This window comes from Malaclemys terrapin, chromosome 10 (genome assembly GCF_027887155.1).
Source record: "Malaclemys terrapin pileata isolate rMalTer1 chromosome 10, rMalTer1.hap1, whole genome shotgun sequence".
In the NCBI taxonomy this organism is placed as follows: Eukaryota; Metazoa; Chordata; order Testudines; family Emydidae; genus Malaclemys; species Malaclemys terrapin.
This window is the reverse complement of record NC_071514.1, coordinates 965,717-984,219: the sequence shown is the minus strand read 5'-3', so window position 1 is coordinate 984,219 and position 18,503 is coordinate 965,717. Positions and strand designations below refer to the sequence as shown.

The 18,503-nt window shown below is 64.4% G+C and overlaps 3 protein-coding genes across 3 annotated transcripts; all 3 read left to right on the top strand.

The window, feature by feature from the left end:
* Window positions 1-900: 900 nt before the first annotated feature.
* On the top strand, window positions 901-2,624 carry NGRN (neugrin, neurite outgrowth associated). The gene is made up of 3 exons (XM_054041981.1): window positions 901-1,028; window positions 1,613-1,723; window positions 1,888-2,624. Exons 1-3 carry the CDS (start codon window positions 928-930, stop codon window positions 2,498-2,500), a joined length of 825 nt encoding a protein of 274 aa, XP_053897956.1. The 5' UTR covers window positions 901-927; the 3' UTR covers window positions 2,501-2,624.
* Window positions 2,625-3,121: 497 nt separating this feature from the next.
* On the top strand, window positions 3,122-5,801 carry HDDC3 (HD domain containing 3). Its single transcript, XM_054041778.1, has 4 exons — window positions 3,122-3,251; window positions 4,038-4,093; window positions 4,235-4,475; window positions 5,085-5,801. The coding sequence occupies exons 1-4, from the start codon at window positions 3,140-3,142 to the stop codon at window positions 5,213-5,215; spliced, it is 540 nt and encodes a 179-aa protein (XP_053897753.1). The 5' UTR covers window positions 3,122-3,139; the 3' UTR covers window positions 5,216-5,801.
* A 411-nt stretch (window positions 5,802-6,212) lies between these two features.
* VPS33B (VPS33B late endosome and lysosome associated) lies at window positions 6,213-18,166 on the top strand. The gene is made up of 23 exons (XM_054042658.1): window positions 6,213-6,433; window positions 7,274-7,354; window positions 7,882-7,943; window positions 8,489-8,538; window positions 8,930-8,997; window positions 9,621-9,666; window positions 10,078-10,172; window positions 10,525-10,629; window positions 11,105-11,201; window positions 11,380-11,457; window positions 12,102-12,175; window positions 12,664-12,750; window positions 12,928-13,018; window positions 13,243-13,317; window positions 13,768-13,832; window positions 13,912-13,966; window positions 14,059-14,105; window positions 14,682-14,814; window positions 15,247-15,320; window positions 16,096-16,197; window positions 16,612-16,687; window positions 16,765-16,881; window positions 17,454-18,166. Exons 1-23 carry the CDS (start codon window positions 6,338-6,340, stop codon window positions 17,531-17,533), a joined length of 1,854 nt encoding a protein of 617 aa, XP_053898633.1. The 5' UTR covers window positions 6,213-6,337; the 3' UTR covers window positions 17,534-18,166.
* Window positions 18,167-18,503: the final 337 nt, after the last annotated feature.

Sequence of the window (18,503 nt, the reverse complement as noted above, 5' to 3'; positions counted from 1 at the left end):
CCCCCAGATCTCCCCTAGCACCCCCACATCTCCCCTGCAGTGCCCTGCCCCAGTACCCCCAGATCTCCCCCAACACCCCCACATCTCCGCTGCAGTGCCCTGCCCCAGTACCCCCAGATCTCCCCTAGCACCCCCACATCTCCCCTGCAGCTACCCCAGATCTCCCCTAACACCCCCACATCTCCCCTGCAGTGCCCTGCCCCAGTACCCCCAGATCTCCCCCAGCACCCCCACATCTCCCCTGCAGCGCCCTGCCCCAGTACCCCCAGATCTCCCCCAGCACCCCCACATCTCCGCTGCAGCACCCCCAGATCTCCCCTAGCACCCCCACATCTCCCCTGCAGCGCCCTGCCCCAGTACCCCCAGATCTCCCCCAACACCCCCACATCTCCCCTGCAGCGCCCTGCCCCAGTACCCCCAGATCTCCCCCAACACCCCCACATCTCCCCTGCAGCGCCCCCAGATCTCCCCTAGCACCCCCACATCTCCCCTGCAGCGCCCCCAGATCTCCCCTAGCACCCCCACATCTCCCCTGCAGCGCCCTGCCCCAGTACCCCCAGATCTCCCCCAACACCCCCACATCTCCGCTGCAGTGCCCTGCCCCAGTACCCCCAGATCTCCCCCAACACCCCCACATCTCCCCTGCAGCGCCCTGCCCCAGTACCCCCAGATCTCCCCCAACACCCCCACATCTCCCCTGCAGCGCCCCCAGATCTCCCCCAACACCCCCACATCTCCCCTGCAGCGCCCCCAGATCTCCCCCAACACCCCCACAGCTCCCCTGCAGCGCCCCGCCTCCCGGTCCCTGGGTCTCAGCCTCAGGGGCGGCCCTAGCTCCCCAGACCCCGCCCCGCCGATTCAGCCCCGCCCCCGGGCCTCGTTCTCAGCCCCGCCCCGCCCCCAGTCTCACGCGTGTCTGCGCCGGCCATGGCGGGGCCGCTGCTGCCTCGGGCGCTGCGGGCTGCGGGGCTGAGCCGCCTGCTGGCCCGGGGGGCGGGGCCGGACCCGGCGCTGCAGGAGGCGGAGAGGTGACGGGTGGCGGCTGGGCTAAGGCGGGGGCGGGATGGGGGGGCAGAGTGACCAGGCTGGGGGCGCGGGTCCTGGGCAGAGTGGGGGGGCAGAGTGGCGGGGGCGGGGGCAGAGTGGGCAGGGGGGGCAGGATGGGGGGCAGAGTGGGGGGGGCCTGGGCAGGATCGGGGGGGCAGAGTGGCGGGGGCCTGGGCAGAGTGGGGGGGCAGAGTGGGCAGGGGGGGGGCAGGATGGGGGGGGCAGGATGGGGGGGGCCTGGGCAGAGTGGCAGGGGCCTGGCCAGGATTGGGGGGGCAGAGTGGCGGGGGCCTGGCCAGGATTGGGGGGGCAGAGTGGCGGGGGCCTGGGCAGAGTGGGGGGGCAGAGTAGCGGGGGCAGGATGGGGGGGCAGAGTGGCCGGGCTGGGGGCAGGATGAGGGGGCAGAGTGGACGGGGCAGGATGGGGGGGCAGAGTGGACGGGCTGGGGGCAGAGTGGCCGGGGCAGGATGGGGGGGCAGAGTGGCTGGGTGGGGGGAGGGGGCTGGGCAGGATGGGGGTCCTGAGTGCACTCAGCCCCTCACTTCCTTCTTCCTCCCTCCCCAGGGCACTGCAACAGCAGAGGAAGGCGGGGAGGCTGCGGAGGCTACGGAGGGAGCTGGAGCCCGCGGGGCCCCCCCAGCGCAGCCTGAGCTGGCAGGCCATGGAGCAGATCCGGTGAGCAGGGCGGGAGGTGGTGCCGCTGGCAGCCCCGCCCTGGAGCGTGGGCCGGGCAGGTCTGGCCAGTGCCCCCGGTGCGGGCTGCTGGAGCAGCAGGTGGGACTAGGGCACCGCTGTGCTTGCCAGGCTCTGGGCTGGCAGTGACTCTGCCTCTGTTGCAGGTACCTCAGGCAGGCCTTCCCCGAGGAATGGCCCGTGGCCCGTCTGGCCCAAGGTTTCTGCGTCAGCACGGATGTCATCCAGAGGGTGCTGAGGAGCAAGTTCTCTCCCCCGCTGGAGCGAAGGATGAAGCAGGATGCCAAGGTGTTGGGTAAACAGGGGAGCCGGGAGCAGCAGCCTGGCCCAGAGCGGAGAGCTGAGCTGGTGGCCATCTCTGCAGGAGAAGCCGCGCAGTCTGGAGCCCTTCTCGCGCCTGGGGGCCCAAAACCCCAGAGCACTCTGCAGCTTTGGAGAGCTGGGGCGAGGCAAAACAGGAACGCCCAACTGGAGCCTCTTCAGGAGGATGGAAGCAAGCCTGTGGCTGGGATGGAAGCCACCCTCATGAGAAACTCTTGGGCAGGAGGAGACGCTGAAGAGTGGGATGGCGAGGTCCTGAGTGTGGAGGAGTTGGCCGCAGAAGGCTGGGGCGCCGGCACCAAAGTGATGCAGAGAGGACAGGACTATTTTGACGGCAATGGGAATTTCTTGTATAGGATCCCAGCTAGACTAGCCCCTGGGGAGGGGGAGAACAACATGCAGCCCTTCCCCCAGTCTGGTGGTGAAAAGAGTGGGTAGGGGGTGGGTGGGCTTCTCTTGCTGTCGGCCTGCCCAGGGCGTGGGGTTGGCTCATGTTGCTGTCCTTTCCACCCAGGGAAAAATAAAATATTACCAAGTGCCTGCTGCCTCGCGGGACCCTGTCCTGGACTTGGTCACAGCTGTGTGTGTGCTGCGGCGGTCCCTTTGCTGAGGAGGCCCCTGGCACCCTCCTGCCCAATGGGCGTCCCCTCCCGCCAGGGCCACCCCAAGGAGCAGCAGCGCTGGCTGTGCAGCGGGCGTGTTACCCCCTGGGGTGCTGAGCGTTCCTGGGCTCGGGGAGCCAAGTGGGGTGGTGGCTGTGGGACAGGGGGTTTCAGACGCTACCTTCCTGTACCCTTTGGAGCAAGTGTTTCAGGCTCTCGGCAGCCTCTGGCAGCCTGGCCTGCAGCGCCCGGCTCTGGTCCCTGGGAAGGGGGGTTCGCACAGGGTCCCAGGTGTGGCCGGGTCCCAGGTCCCTGGCAGCTGCTTGGTGGAGTCCCGGCTCCTGCTGGAGGGGGCCGGAGCCCGGCGCTGGGTCTGTGGGGCTTGGCACGGCCGGGACACTGCAGCGGGGGCGGGGCGAGGGGCAGGCCGTTCCCGGCATGCTCTGCGGTGCCGGGAGTGCCCCCCCCCCCCGCCATGGGCTCCGAGGCCGCCCGGCTGCTGGAGGCCGCCGACTTCGCAGCCCGGAAGCACAAGCAGCAGCGGCGGAAGGACCCCGAGGGGACCCCGTACATCAACCACCCCATCGGTGGGGGGGGGCTCGGGGGGCCGATCCGGGGGCGGTGTGCTTGGGGGGGCGAGCCGATCGGGGGGGCGTGTTCCTGGGGGGGCGATCGGGTGTGTGTGCCGGGGGGGGGCGATCCGATGGGGGGCGGTGTGTGCCGGGGCGGGGGGGGGGTGTGCCGGGACGGGGCGGGCGATCCGGTGGGGGGGTGTGCCGGGACGGGGGGGGCGATCCGATGGGGGGCGGTGTGTGCCGGGGCGGGGGGGGGGGTGTGCCGGGACGGGGCGGGCGATCCGGTGGGGGGGTGTGCCGGGGCGGGGGGGGGGTGTGCCGGGACGGGGGGGGGCGATCCGATGGGGGGCGGTGTGTGCCGGGGCGGGGGGGGGGGGGGCGATCCGGTGGGGGGGGTGTGTGCCGGGACGGGGGGGGGGGCGATCCGATGGGGGGCGGTGTGTGGCGGGGGGGGGGTGCCGGGGCGGGGCGGGGCGATCCGGTGGGGGGGGTGTGCCGGGACGGGGCGGGCGATCCGGTGGGGGGGTGTGCCGGGGCGGGGGGGGGGGTGTGCCGGGACGGGGCGGGCGATCCGGTGGGGGGGGGGCGGGGCTCAGATCCCAGCCGGGAAAGCGGCAGCGAGGGTCCCGCTCTGCAGAGCAGCCGCCCCGGGAGATGCCCGGGCCCGGAGCGGTGCTATCCACCGGGGGGGGTGCGGCAGCCGGGCCTGCCCCAGCCCCTCCCGGCTGGGCCGCGGGCAGCACCGGGTCCCGCCCCCCCCGCCCCGGCTGTCTGCGTGACCCCCGTGTGTGTGTCTAGGTGTGGCCAGGATCCTGTCTCGGGAGGCTGGAGTAACGGACATTGCGGTGCTGCAGGTAAATCCCACGCTCCAAGCAGGAGGAGAGGGGCTGTAACAAGCCCGTGAGCCCCCACCCCGGGGACTCCCGCTGGGCTCCAGCCTGCCCCTCGTTTTCATGGACCCCCGACTGCCGCTCAGCCTGTCCCCTCTCCCGCAGGCTGCTCTGCTCCACGACACAGTGGAGGACACAGACACCACCTTCTCGGAGATCGAGGAGCAGTTTGGGCGGGAGGTGAGGCGGATTGTGGAGGAGGTGACGGATGACAAGATGTTGCCCAAGATGGAGCGGAAGCGCCTGCAGATAGAGCGTGCGCCCCACAGCAGCCGGGGAGCCAAGCTGGTCAAACTGGCAGACAAGCTGTACAACCTGCGGGACCTGAACCGCTGCACGCCAGCAGGTTGGCACGCCGGGGCTCCCTGCCGCTGATGGGCTAGCCGTGGGCACGGGAAGTGCTGGAGCTACCCTCTGCTGCATAGCGTCACCACCGCTCATGCATTTGGTGTCTGCCTCAGTGTTGGGAGCTCTGAAAAGAGGCGATGTGCCCTATTGCTACGTAAAGCAAACGTGGAGCCTCCTCCAGCTGCAGTAGGAGAGGCAGGGCATTATCGGGGGCTGAAAGTCCTGGCACCCGGCCCGGGGTCTGCACGTGCCCAGGGACAGTTCCAGCGTCTCTGCATACCGAGCGTGTAGAGAACAGCTCCGTGCTGAGCCCACACGTACACTGAGAGCAGAGCTCTCTGTCAGGTACCCTGTCTTTGGCCGGCTACCATCTGCCTACCGAAGCTGAGCAGAGCGGCCGGCGCTTTGGCCCTCGTTGTAGGAATGCGTCCATCAAAGTAAATGGGACTCTTTCCTTTCCTTTGCCTGGTACCACCCCCTATGGGCCCTAGCTCTTGCAGCCTATGCTGTGAGTTGGCATGTGCCTCTTGGGGTCACAGCCTGTCCCTGTGTGTGTGCTGCCTACTTGTATCGGTATGTCTCTGACACATGGTGCTCTCTGCCCTAGGCTGGTCTGAGCAGCGGGTCCAGGAGTACTTCCTGTGGGCCTCACAGGTGGTGAAGGGTCTGCGTGAGACAAGCCCTGCGCTGGAGGAGAAGTTGCAGCAGCTGTTCAGGGAGCGAGGGCTGCCGGAGTGACTGTGCGGGATGCCTGCCATGTGATGTTAACTACTGACTCCCGCAGCATGCCTTCCACAGGCCAGCTCCCTCAGACCAGCGAGTCAGTGATAGCTGCATGGACGCCTCTTACTAACCCACCTGTTCGGGCACTCCTGCCCCCTGGGCAAGGGAGGGTACAGAGATGGGGGCCAGATAAAGGGCAGCACAGAACGGGACAGGGGATTAAAGCCCAAGCAGTCACCGGCTACAGAATACCCACACTCTCCTGGGGGTGGGGGAGGCAGCACTCATTTCCACTGCTTCTCTCCTTCTCCTCTGGCCTCCAGCACTGAACTTCCCTCTCCAGAGGGAGCAGGACATACGCTCCTCCTAAAGACTCCCATAAACCTTGCCCTGTGGCTCAGCTGAGGAGGAGAAGTGGGGGTTGACAGACCCTTCCCCTCAGCTTGTTTCCTGTCCCTAGTACAGGTGGGGTGGGGGCCCTAAGGCTCTGGGGAGGTCACACCCTAACTGGGGGTCAGGGTCTGGGCTCTGAGTGCAGCCTGCTCAGCTTGGGGACCGAACCCAGTAACTGTCTCTAAATAAAAGCCCTGAGTGCCATGAATTTGGTGTCTGCGTCCCTGTCCCCTGAGGTCTGGGCAAAGCGTAGGCCTCCTGCCCTGGGGGCTCTGAGGGGCTGGGGGGAACCAGAGCTGCCAAGCCCATGGGCAGAGCAGCTGGACTGCGGGAGGCTTCACTTGGCAGCAGTGCGGGGTGGAGCCACCTGGGAGGGCGGCGGAGGCTGGAGGGCCTGAGTGTGGATGCGCACAGCCCCTCCCCGCGCCTTCTGCCCCCCCCCTCCCCCCCGGAGAGCCCCTCACCGCACCCTCCCCCCCGGAGAGCCCCCCCCGGGCTGGCGCACTCAGGTCCCGGCCGCTCCGCGGGGTCGGCACCTGCCCCTGCTGTAGTGGGGGGTGGGCCCGGTCTCCATGGCTCCCGGCACTTCCGGTACCGGCAGTTCCGCCGGAAGCGGAAGTGGGCGCACGGCTCCGGGAGCGAGGCGCGGTGCCGGGTCCGTTCCTGGCAGGTGCCGCCCGCAGCGCGACCCCGGGGGTGGCGGCCGCCGGCCCGGTCCCTCTCGCCGCAGGGGCCGGGCCCAGCATGGCCTTCGCCGGCCGCCGCGACGCGCCCGACGGGCCGGACTTCACCGTGCTCAAGCGGCTGGCGCGAGACCAGCTCATCTACCTGCTGGAGCAGGTGAGCGCCGGGCCGGGCCCATCCCCGCCGCGCCGGGCCTGCTGCGGGCCCATCACCGCCACCGCCTCCCCGGGCCTGCTCCGGGCCCATCACCGCCTCCCCGGGCCTGCTCCGCTCCGCGCCCGTCCCCGCCACCGCCTCCCCGGGGCCCGCTCCGCTCCGCGCCCGTCCCCGCCACCGCCTCCCCGGGGCCCGCTCCGCTCCGCGCCCATCCCCGCCGCGCCGGGCCTGCTGCGGGCCCATCATCGCCACCGCCTCCCCGGGCCTGCTCCGCTCCGCGCCCATCACCGCCACCGCCGCCCCGGGGCCCGCCCCGCTCCGCGCCCATCCCCGCCGCGCCGGGCCTGCTGCGGGCCCATCACCGCCACCGCCTCCCCGGGCCTGCTCCGCTCCGCGCCCATCACCGCCGCCCCGGGGCCCGCTCCGCGCCCGTCCCCGGGGCCCGCTCCGCGCCTGTCCCCGCCACCCCGGTTCGGTCCCAGAGGAAGCGCCACTTCCTGGCCAGACGCGCTGTCCCGGCGGGCGGAGGAGCCCCCGGCCCGTGGATGGGGTCTCAGGTCCCGGCCCCGGAACACTTGCAGGGCGTTGAGTCCGAGGCACGTCCCCTGGGAAGGCGGCTGGATGCGCCCGGTAGCTGGTGTTACTGTAGCGACCTTTGCTAGCGGGAGATCCCTGGGCGCTGGCCGCTCCTGCCCGGGTAGCTGCGCTTGTGTGGTGCGGCGGGGAGTGGAGCCGGCAGGCAGGGGACTTACAGCCAGCTGGGGAGCGATGCCTCTGGGACAGCCTGTGCCAGGCTGGGCTTTTCGCGGCACCTATGCTGCTCTGTTTGTTCCCCCCCAGCTGCCCGGGAAGAAGGACCTGTTCATTGAGGCAGATCTGATGAGCCCCCTGGACCGAATTGCCAACGTCTCCATTCTGAAGGTACCCGCAGGTGCACTCTGGCCAGGGCAGTACTGAACCAAGGCCTTGCTTTAGGGCACTGGGCAGGCTGGCTGGCTGCGGGCCACAGGCAGCTGCTCTAGTGGTTTTGCCAATACAGTGAGTTCAACCTCATCCACATTCGTCCATGTGGCCAGCCCTGTTCGCAGAACTGTATTTCTCTGCACAGGGAGGCCCAGGACTAGATCTATGGCAGTTCTGGGGTCTGCAGGTCAGGCCTGAGAGAGGTTGACAGAGCTGTGTGTAGGGAGTTTCCTGTATTAGCCCATAGTGGAAACCCCTTGTTCCATGTCTACAGTGCCATGTGTGGTGATCACTTCACACACTGCATCACCAGGTCGCTGCCCTGTCGAGCAGGCAGCTGCGGGGCGCAGACTCACAGGAGGGGGATCTGGCTTTGTGCAGCAGCCGGAGGCCTGTGAAGGGGGCTTCGGGAATCAGCTACAAAAGCTACTCTAGTCTGTGCAGGGTTTGTAAGTTAACACTCTCCTCCCCTCCTATTTCTCTAGCAACATGAAGTGGACAAGCTGTACAAAGTGGAGAACAAACCCATCGTTAGCACTAGCGACCAGTGAGTCTCTTACCTGACCCCCATGGCTCTGTGTGGGTCATACCTGGAGCCTGCCCAGCTGCAGCTGTACTCTGCATCTCCACAGGCTTGACCAGACACACTGCACTGCCCTGTGCCCAGGGGTCTGCCTCTCCGCAGTGCCGTGTCAGGCGCATGCCCTCTCCTCTGTGCCCTTTCAGCCTGGGCCATGGCTCTGAGTAAGCTGAAGGGTGTGGGCCTGGTGCTGGCTGCCAGCACTGCAGGGGAGTGAGAGCTGAGAGGCTGCTGTGGGACTTGGGAGCAGGGATATACTTGGGGGTTTGGTGATGTGACAAGCGGAGCTCAGGCAGCTAGTCTGGGGGCTGCGTTCCCATCTCCTACCTTCAGCTCAGGAAGCTGCCTGCCTCCCTGGGCCTGCTTTCGCTGTGTCTCTGGCTTACCAGGGAGGGCCCCAGCATGGCATTCATGGGCGGGAGGAGGGGAGGGCTCCAGGAGTGTCGGGTCCTATTTCTGGTGCCTCTCTTGTGTCCCTCCCAGTTGGTGAGTCTCTGTCTGCCTCACTCCAGGTTGTGCTTCTTAGTCCGGCCACGGATCAAGAACATGAAGTACGTTGCTGGTGAGTGGGAGCTGTTGCTTGCTATGCAGATATCAGTGATTACTTATGTAGGGCCCGTAGTATGGGGTGGCTTCTGGGTAGGGCTGGCTAGCAGACTCCACTGTCTGGTGCCGGGGATATTGGTGAGTGTGTGAGGGGGGCAGTTACTGTCCTGGATTGTGGGCTCTGGGTAATCCTTGGGTAGGGGTGAAGTTAGTGCTGGGCAATCCCCAGAGGCGAGTGCTAGCATCCGGGCATAGGGTGACTTGGAGCTCAGGGCCAGAGGCTGAGTGCACACCCTGAAGTCTGCTGTCTTGTCCGGCTGGTGTGTCACATGCCTTGTGAGATCACAGGGCACTGGTTTAACCATAGGGTTTTTAGTGGCTCTAGTTAACCAGAGTCTTGTCTGCAGATATTGTCAATGCTGACAAGGCGATGGGGAGGAGCCGGAAGTACAAGATTATCTTCAGCCCCCAGAAGGTCAGTGTGGCTGCCCTGCTCACCCAGCCTTCCCCCCACCCCTTCACACCTGGCCTGTATCCGGCCCTGTCCCCATCTACCTCATCCTGCTCTCCTGCCCACCCAGCCTTCCCTTCACACCTGGCCTGTGTCCGACCCCGTCCCCATCTACCTCATCCTGCTCTCCTGCCCACCCAGCCTTCCCCCCCACCCCTTCACACTTGGCCTGTGTCCGGCCCCCTCCCCATCTACCCCATCCTGCTCTCCTGCCCACCCAGCCTTCCCTCCACCCCTTCACACCTGGCCTGTGTCCAACCCCCTCCCCATCTACCCCACCGCTCCTCCTTCACACCTCTGCATCTCTCACATGCAACCTTCCCTTCCTCCTTTATGCCTGCCACCCATCCAGTCCCCTCCTGCCCCCACTCTCCTGCACACCCAGGCTTCCCTTCCCCACAGAGTCGGAATAACCAGTTCCCAGTTTCCTGTCCAGAAGTTTGACACCAAACCCAAATGTTGCCATGTCTGGCAAGGCGCAGTGAAGAGGGCCAGCCCGAGGCACTGCCATGGAACCCTTGGTCACACCCCATTGGCCACGGTGCGGGCGCTGCCTGGGCACTAACCAGCCTCTTCCTTTCTTGCAGTTTTACAGCTGTGAGCTGGTGCTGGAGGAAGAGGGAATCTATGGTGGTGAGTGGGGAAGGTGATGCCACAGGCACTGTGGGGACTGCAAGGGGACGTTGTTCAGGTCATTGCCTAGATCCAGCTTGGTGGGGAAGCTCAGACAGCAGAACACCGGGGCTTGTTCCCTACAGAGTAGGCATCTGTGTGCCGTCCTGGCGTGGGGACGGGAACGCAAATGACAGTGCTCCGGAACATCCCCCGATGGGGCACAGACCCACCATCAAGGGGGAGAGGCTGGGCCCCCTCCGGGACCTGTCGTACAGGGAGAGTGATGGGCAATCCTGCTCCAGCACCACAGCAAATAGGCCCCCCCCAAAAGTCCAGCTCCTGCAGGGCCTGCGTGTGAGAGCCCTCGGGCCATCGCTGCAGCGGGTCCTGGGACTACCTTGCCTCTGCTCTCTTCTGTCCCCACCTCAGATGTGACCTGTGACGAGTGGGCCTTCTACCTGCTCCCCCTGGATGACGATCTCCTCAGCATGGAGCTGCCGGAGTTCTTTCGGGATTACTTCCTGGTCAGTGGCATAGTTCCCTGGGAAATCACCCCTGCAGCATCACAGCAAAGCCCTCGGGAGAGCGAGCTGGGGGGGGAGGGCAGGGCTTTACACCCCCCCCCTCCCCCCATGCCTCTCACCTGGTGGGCTGGCCTGTGCAGATTGCCAGTGCTGTGCTGGTTTGGGAGAGGTGGGTAGGTGTCCATTGGGCTGAACAGATTCCCATGCCCCCATCAGCACCTTGGGAGTGCACCCTGGCCAAAGTCCATGTCCCTGCTTAGATGCTGGGGGGCTCCTGGGGGCCAGCCTGCCCTGGCCGGGGAGTCCTGGGGGGGTCAGTGTTTGCTGACTGCTGCTCTTGCGGGCCCTGCAGGAAGGGGATCAGCGCTGGATCAGCACCATCGCTCGAGCTCTGCAGTTGCTGAACTCTCTCTTTGGGCCTTTTGCGAACACCTATGGGATTGGCAGGTGTGCCAAGGTACGAGAGCTGCACGGCTGGGGGCCATGGCCTGGTGGGGTCCCCCTGCTTTGGGGTCAGGGCTATTTGCTGGAAGTGGGAGCCCTCTCATTTGAATTCCTTCAGGGATGTGGGGACTCGTACGAATATGGGGGGCAGGGAGACGCGTACAAACATCCCACCTGTGAGTTTCAGATGGGCCCGTGGAATGGGGGCTCCCGCCCGCGGAGGGACTGCTGGTTGTTATAAATGTGTCCCGCAGGGAGCGTCGCATAGAGGGGGGCCAGGGAAATGCCTGCCTCCTATCAAGGCAGGAGTGAGGGGGAATTGGTCAGCTAACGTGATTGTGAGGGACCCAACCACCCTCCCCTGGCCCCAGGGCTCGCCGCTGGCAGGCTGTCCCGGCCTGTTCTCTGGTGTTGGGGGCTTGCTGATGTGCTCCTGGCCTGGGGCCAGCATGTATGGGCACTGATGTGCTGCCTCCCCCCCCTCCCAGATGGTCTATGAGGTGTGGCGAGAGCTGGTGGAGGAGAGCGAGGGTGACAGCCACGCCAGGAGACCTGAGATCAGCCATGTCTTCCTCATGGACCGAGGTAGGGGCTGCTGCAGTCACAGGCGCGGGCTGCTGCTGGAGGCCTCTGGGGGGAGGGGTAGTGGGCTCTTTCTAGGGGCTGCTGAGGGGCTTGAGGTAGTGAGCTGGGGGCAGCCAGCAGTGGCAGGTGGGGGTCAGGTGGGGAGGCCCAACATGTGCCCCTGTGCGTCTCGTTGCAGATGTGGATTACGTCACGGCGCTCTGCTCCCAGGTGGTGTATGAGGGCCTGGTGGACGACACGTTCCGCATCAAATGTGGTAAGTGTGGGTGGCTGGAAGAGATGGCAGCGGGGCTGGGCAAGGGGGCCCTGCCTGTGGCATGGAGGGTGACTGCAGAGACACGAAAGTGCCTGTAGATCTCTGCCCCAGACAATCTTCCTCAGCAGCTCCCCAAGGTGGGGGAGGGGGCCAGGGAGGCTGGGATGGGGGTGGGGGCTACCTAATGTTGGCCATTGCAGATGGTCTCCCAAGCCCTTTGATGGGGCGTGGGGATTGGCACATGAGCTGTGTTGTGCTCTGGGGCAGTTCCTTTGGCAGCTTTGCTCACTGCCTCTGTCCCCTCTGGGCACAGACCGGATGCTCCATGCCAAGCGGCAGGACGCGTGGCGCATGTCAGACCAGTGGGGCTGTCGCAGATGCCTCTGAGGGAGGTGTAAGCGAGCATTACGGGGTGGGCATAGCGCAGGCCCCAAGGACCCATCCCCAGGGAGTAGCTGCGGTGGATTCCCCTTGGAGCGCAGATGGCCCCCAGCTCTGGGGCTGCTGAGTGTGGCTGATAGCCCGGGCTGCGTCCCGCTGGCCGGGTGGGTGGTTAATGGAACAGACTGTCCCGGGGCACTGGAAGCGCCGCAGAGCATGGGGCAGTGGCCTGGGCACTGTAACTGTTCCCCTGCTCTCGGCAGGGAGTGTGGATTTCGGGCCAGACGTCACCTCCTCTGACAGGAGCTTCAAAGTGCTGCTCAATGCCCAGGACAAGGTGAGCCCGGCTGACATGCCCGCTTGCGCTCCGCCCACCAGGGCCCTGCTAACCTGGCGAGTGCCAGCCGGGTGGGCAGAGTAGCGCTGGGGGTAGTTGGATTGATTGTGGTATGGTGGGGAGGCAGAGCCCAGTCCAGAGATTGTAGAAATGGGGCTTTGGTACCAGCTCCTTTGCCCTGTAGAACCGCAGTCCCCAGCATCCTGGCATCCGCCCCGTGGGGGCTGACCACGCGGAGCCCCAACTCGCAGCCTGTGGCCTTCGGAGGTCCGGTCACTGGAGGTTTTCTGACTGCTCCTCCTGCCTGTGGGTGCAGCGTGGCCCCCCTTAGCCACGGTGCCCTCTGTCAATCTGCTGGGCTGCAGGGAGCTTGCTAAATGAGTGCTTGGCTACTGGTGTGTCTGTGCCTGGCATGGGGGTACTCTCTTGGGAATCCCATGCCAGGCCCTGGCCAGCTGGCTGACCCCTTTGGGCCTGTTCTGGCACAGGTGTTCAGCGAGATCCGGAACGAACACTTCTCCAACGTCTTCGGCTTCCTGAGTCAGAAGGCACGAAACCTGCAGACACAGTACGATGTGAGTGACAGGATCACCCTGCCCCGGAGCAGCCCCACCAACTGCCAGGGGCTGCACCCATCCCACGCTGGGCCCTTTGCTCCCCACCCTGGCTCTCCCTCACCTTGTTGGGGGTGTGGAGGGGCCCTCTCTTCCCTTCCCTTCAGCCCAGTGCTCAGACACTCTCTCCTCCTGCAGCGACGACGCGGGATGGACATCAAGCAAATGAAGAACTTTGTCTCCCAGGAGCTGAAGGGGTTAAAGCAGGAGCACCGCCTGCTGAGCCTGCGTAGGTCCCGGTGTACAGTGGGGAAAAGGGAGGTGCCTAAGGACATCTCCCGGACACTGGGCGGGCTGGGAAAGCAGTGCAGATTGCCCCAGCCAGGCTAGAGGCTGCTGGCATGTGGGGGCGTCTCTATCTCTCCCCCCTCTGGCAGCCCCATCCCTGGCTGTGTGGCCCCAGGGTTCTTGTGCAGAGACCCCGCACTGATTTCCTCTGTCTGGGGCATGCAGATATTGGCGCCTGCGAGTCCATCATGAAGAAGAAAACCAAGCAGGATTTCCAGGAGCTGCTAAAGACTGAGCACTGTGAGTGAGACTCCTGCCAGCCCAGCCTGGGCTCCTCCAACACCTGGGGCTGTGTGCCATTCCCCTCCCAGGCCACCAGTGCTCCAGATGGCCACTGTCAAAGACAGGTGCTTGTGCTTTGGGGCTGGTGGGACCTGGCAGGCAGGTCCCTGAAGGGTTAAACGTGCTGCTCCAGCCTGAGGGAAGGGCATTGCAGGGTGCTCCCTTTCCCCAAGGGGCTTAGTGAGGAATACCAGGCGTTGCCCTCTCCTCCCAGAGCTGGCAGAGTGGAGCGGGTGGTCACTGGGCAGTGTGGACAGAGCTGGGGATGATCCTGATTCCCGGGCCCCTCCTCCCACCAGCCCAGGAGGCTGGCAATCCCCAGGCCTAGGGCTCCTGCGGGCTCCGGCCGGGCAGTGCAGCCCAGGGCTCACTCTGAGGGTGCAGGTGACTGTTCCCTTTCCCCCTTAGCTCTCCTGGAGGGGTTCGACATCCGCGAGAGCACCAGCTACATAGAAGAGCACATCGACCGGCAGGTGAGTGCTGCACCTGGGCGGGGACGGGCTGAGCTGGGCTGGGCTGGCCACTCGCTCACCCTCCCCAATTTCTGTGCAGGTCTCCCCCAGCGAGAGTCTGCGCTTAATGTGCCTCCTGTCGGTCACGGAAAATGGTGAGCTTCTCGCTGGAGAAAGGGGGCAGCTGTGGGGGGACATGGTTATGGGGCTTTTCACTCAGCTCTCCCTGTTTGTTAAACCCCCACAGGGCTGATCCCTAAGGATTATCGCTCCCTGAAAACCCAGTACCTCCAGGTGAGTGGGGGGTGTGCGGGGGGGGGGGGAGGGGTACCGGGGGGAGTGTGCGGGTGGGTGGGGAGGTGATAATGGAGGGGGTAACCGGGGGGAGCGTGTGTGTGTGTGTGTAGAGGAGGTACTGGGGGGAGCATGTGTGGTGGGAGTACCGGGGGGACCGTGTGTGTGTGGGGTGGGGGACTGGAACATGCCAACAGGTGGGCGTGCAGTAACCCTTCTCCTGCATGCTCTCCTCTCCTGCGTTGCTGGAAGGTTCTGGCCTGGTCCCCGGGCCCAAGAGCCAGGGAGGCTGTTAGAGTGCGGGTACTGGGCCAGTTCGTCCCAGGTCTGATTACCAGCTCCACGCTCCGCACGGGGTGCTTGTTTGCATATTGTGTTCATGCTGTCCCTTGCTGTGCCATCTCCTCAGGCTGCAGCGGGCCCGACTACCTCTCCACACCGAGTGTCCATACGCCCCGGGGCATTGTGTGTCAGGCTGGCAGACTGCTCCGTTCCCCAGACTGGGGCTCTGTCCTGCGCCCACCCGCCCTGGGTGCGAGAGTTCTGGCCTGACCCTCATCTCCCCTTGCCCCCCAGAGTTATGGGCCTGAGCACCTGCTGACCTTTCATAACCTCAAGCGCATCGGGCTGCTGACAGAGCAGGCCCCAGGGGAGACCCTGACTGCCGTGGAGAGCAAAGTCAGCAAGCTGGTGACCGACCGAGCAGCAGGTATGGGGCAATTCTGCCTACAGCGCTCTGGGGCAGTTCAGAGGGCTGAGCCCTGCCTGCCTCTGAGCTGTGGGAGGATCTTGGGGCACTTCCCCATGGTCCCTGCTCCCAGAGCTGGCGGGGGATGCTCAGTGTCTCTCTCCAGGTCATGCTCTAGCCTCTCTCAGCTCAGGCTGGGCAGGGAGGGAGCTGGCTGTGCTCTGGAGTGGAAGGTTTGAGGGGGGAAGTGGGGAGACCCTGCAGGGCAGGTCACCCCTCAGTCCCAGGGGAAATAAAACTCGCTCCCTGTATCCTCTGCCCTGTAGCAGCGCTCCCTGTGGGCTCACCTCACGCCAGCTCTTGCCAGCCGGAGAGAATTTGCTGAGGTCACATGAGCTAGTGGGGGATCCTGAGGGCCTTGGCTCCAAACCACCTCTTTGCCTTGTTTTTCAGGGAAACTCACGGACGCTTTTAATTCTCTGGCCAGGAAGAGCAATTTCCGAGGCATAAGCAAGAAGCTGGGCTTGGTAGGTCCCCTCTGGAGCTGCTGGCTGGGCTGCCCCTCCCACAGCCCTGTTGCTAGGATGGGGTTCGGTGGGGTGTGTAACATCGCTGGCTCTGTGTCCTTGGCTGCCCTCTTCCGGCCCTGGCTGTGGCCACCCCTGTGCAGGGCAGCAGGCGAGCCAGAGAGTTACCCTTGGGGATCCAGGTAGCAATGGTGGCTGGGTCCCTTTCTCCCTTCCAGGGTTAAGAGAGGCTGTGGCCTTTCCTCTCTGCCGTGGACCTGGCCGCCCATCCAGGCAGCATGATGCCCTGTGCAGTGTTTGGGGCTGCGTCCCCGGAAGATGCAGCTTGACAGAATGCAAAGGCCCCTGTGTAGCGGAGTGGGTCAGTGTGAACACACTGCGCCTGCACTCCAGGAGCTGGCCTGGTTTCCCATGGGCGTCGGGAGGGAATTCCAGGCTGCAGCTGTAGTCTGGAAAGAGCCTGTGTGGTTAGGGGCTGGTGTTCTGAGAGCAGCAGAGAGGCGTGTCCCTGGCCATGGAACTTGCACCTTCCGGCTGGCTGCCAGGGCCCAAGTTTGCTGCATTCGCAGCAGTGCAAAGCTCGCCTGCTTGGCGCTGGATCTTCGCTAGCTGGCTGGGGACTCTGTGTCCTGCCCAGAGCAGCCAGGTCAGCGTCTCATGTATTGGTGCACCCCAGAGGTTGCACCCATGGGTGCTTCAAACCCAGAGCCTCTACACCCCCCAGCAGTGAGCGAGCTATCGGTGCCCTCTGGGAGCAATGTGCCTGTCTCTGCAGATCCCCCGGGTCGATGGTGAATACAACCTGAAGGTGCCCCGAGACATGGCCTATGTCTTCAGTGGGGCCTACATCCCCCTGAGCTGCAAGATCATTGAACAGGTGAGTCTATCTGTGGGGGCCCCACCCCGGGGGACAAGAGCTGCCCATGCTGTGTGGGGCAGGGAACCCCTGTCCCTTGGCACATGGGTTTCCGTCTTCCTTGGGAGCAGTCAGGTTTGTGCAAGTGCCTCCTGCTCCGTGGTGCCCTCGTGGGTCCTGTTACGCTGCCCAGCAGATCCCCCCTGCTGCATAGGCCACAGGTGCCTCTGATTGGGACTACGGCTCCTGGCTGGGGCTGGATGGGCTAGAAATGTCTAACCTGCTCCTGGAGACGTGAGGCACCTACCTGCTCGTCTGCCCTTTATTCCACCCCAGTGCCCTGGGCTAGCAGCTGATCTCTTGCTCTGCTTTGGGCCTATGGTGCTCTTCTGCTTCCCCTGCGCTTGACGGACTCCTCTGCCCGTCTCTCTTCAGGTGCTGGAGCGCAAGGGCTGGCTGGGCCTGGAGGAGGTGGTGCGCCTGCTGAACGGCAATGAGTTTGCTCCCACAGGTAATACCTGCTTCTGGGATCGCTGGGGGGGGGGAGGGCTCGAGGAGCCGCTCCACTTCATCCTCTGCTCCTTCCAGAGCCGGTCATGGAGGAGAATCCCGCCTGGGAGGCGCAGCGTGTCATCCTAGCAGTCTTCCTGGGAGGCTGCACCTTTTCTGAGATCTCTGCTCTCCGATTCCTGGGGAAGGAGAAAGGTACCATCCAGGGCACTGGGTTACTGTCTCCTCCACTGCTGGGGAGGAAGGATCTGGCAGCCAGAAACTGCCCCCCTCCCTCTCGGAAAGAGACCCACAGGATAATCCCATGGCACAGACTCAATGAGTTAGCCCTGCCTGTGCCATTGGCTACTGAAACTGGACCTGCTGCAGCCACAGAGGCTAATTGCCAGGCTGTGACATAGTAAAGGGGGAGGTTAAAGCCTTGGACCATCCCCCCAGTCTTCCTACCGTGGGTCCATGTGCCGAGGTGTACGGGCCTCCCTTACAGTGCTTTAGGGAGGCACCCATCACATGCCTTTGGCCTGGCCAGATGCCTGCTCTGGGCTCCCCCAGCTTCTCCCTGCCTGGAGGGTTCAACACCCACTTCCCCCCGTCTGCTCACAGCAGCACTCTGAGCATCTCCCCCTGTACTTGGCATAGTGATGCTTCTGCTGTTGGCTTGGTGGCAGTGCCAGGCGCTAGCAGGGGTTCAGCTGCAGCCTGGCAGCCCCACTTCTCTCTGCCCTTTGGTCTCACCCGTTTTCCTTTCACCTCTTTGGATTTCTCAGGATACAAGTTTATATTCCTGACGACAGCCATCACAAGCAGCGCCCGGCTGATGGACGCCATGTTAGAGGCGAAGGTGTGAGGCAGGGGTGAGCCGCAGCCCTGGCAGAGCAGCTTGTGCCAGCCAGGGTCACACTCCAGCGAGGACACTGCCCAGGCACTGCACGTGACACTGGAGTGTTATACATCAGCAGCCGGAGCAGGGCAGACACGGAGCCCATCCTGCCATGAGCCTCTCCTTGGGTTTCCCGAAGGCTGCAGATGGGGGTTTAAATGGAAGAAGAGACTTCAGTGGGTGCAGGGGGAGTGTCTCTGGGGAGGCTAGACGAGGGAAGAAGCTGTTGTTTCTCCAATCCAAACCCAGGGTGGTTGAGTCTCTGCCATGCTTCAGGCCCCTGGGGCCACTGTCCAGGCAAGTCCCTGTGCTTGGTGTATTGGTGCTTCTACCATTGGGTCAGTGGCTTGTTAAGGGACCTCACTGGCCTTTTGGGTTTTGTGCCCTGGCTCCCACCTTCTCGTCCCTGGACAGATGTCAGTACTTGGGGCCACGGGTGAAGCCATTGGGCCATGCCATGCTGTTAGCAGCAGTGCCTTCTTCCCCCGCCGAGGCCTGTTCACCTGGAGAAGTGAACAGGCAGGGGGAGCTGGCTTCTACTGGAGTCACAAGTGAAAATGAATTGCATTGTTACCTGAATTTTAAATGCATGTTCATTCACTTCACAGAACTGCCTACCTGTTTTGGCACCAAACACAACCAGCTCTAGTCTGGATTGATGGACCGAGTGGGGGGCGAAAAGAGTGGACCAGCAGGGGTGCTGTGGGGTAGGCTGCAAGTGCAGCAACAGAGGGGTGTGGGGGGAGTTGGGGCTGGGATTTGAATAGCATAGGATTGCGCTGGCAGAAGTATGTAATAGTGGTACAATGATCTGTACCATATCAAATATATTTGGTCAGCCTTTAGCACTTGTCTTTATCTAACCACAGGGCAGGGAGGTGGGATCAGGCTAGTCCCAGCATCTCTGGTCTCTAATGGGCTGTGGTTCTTGTCCCTG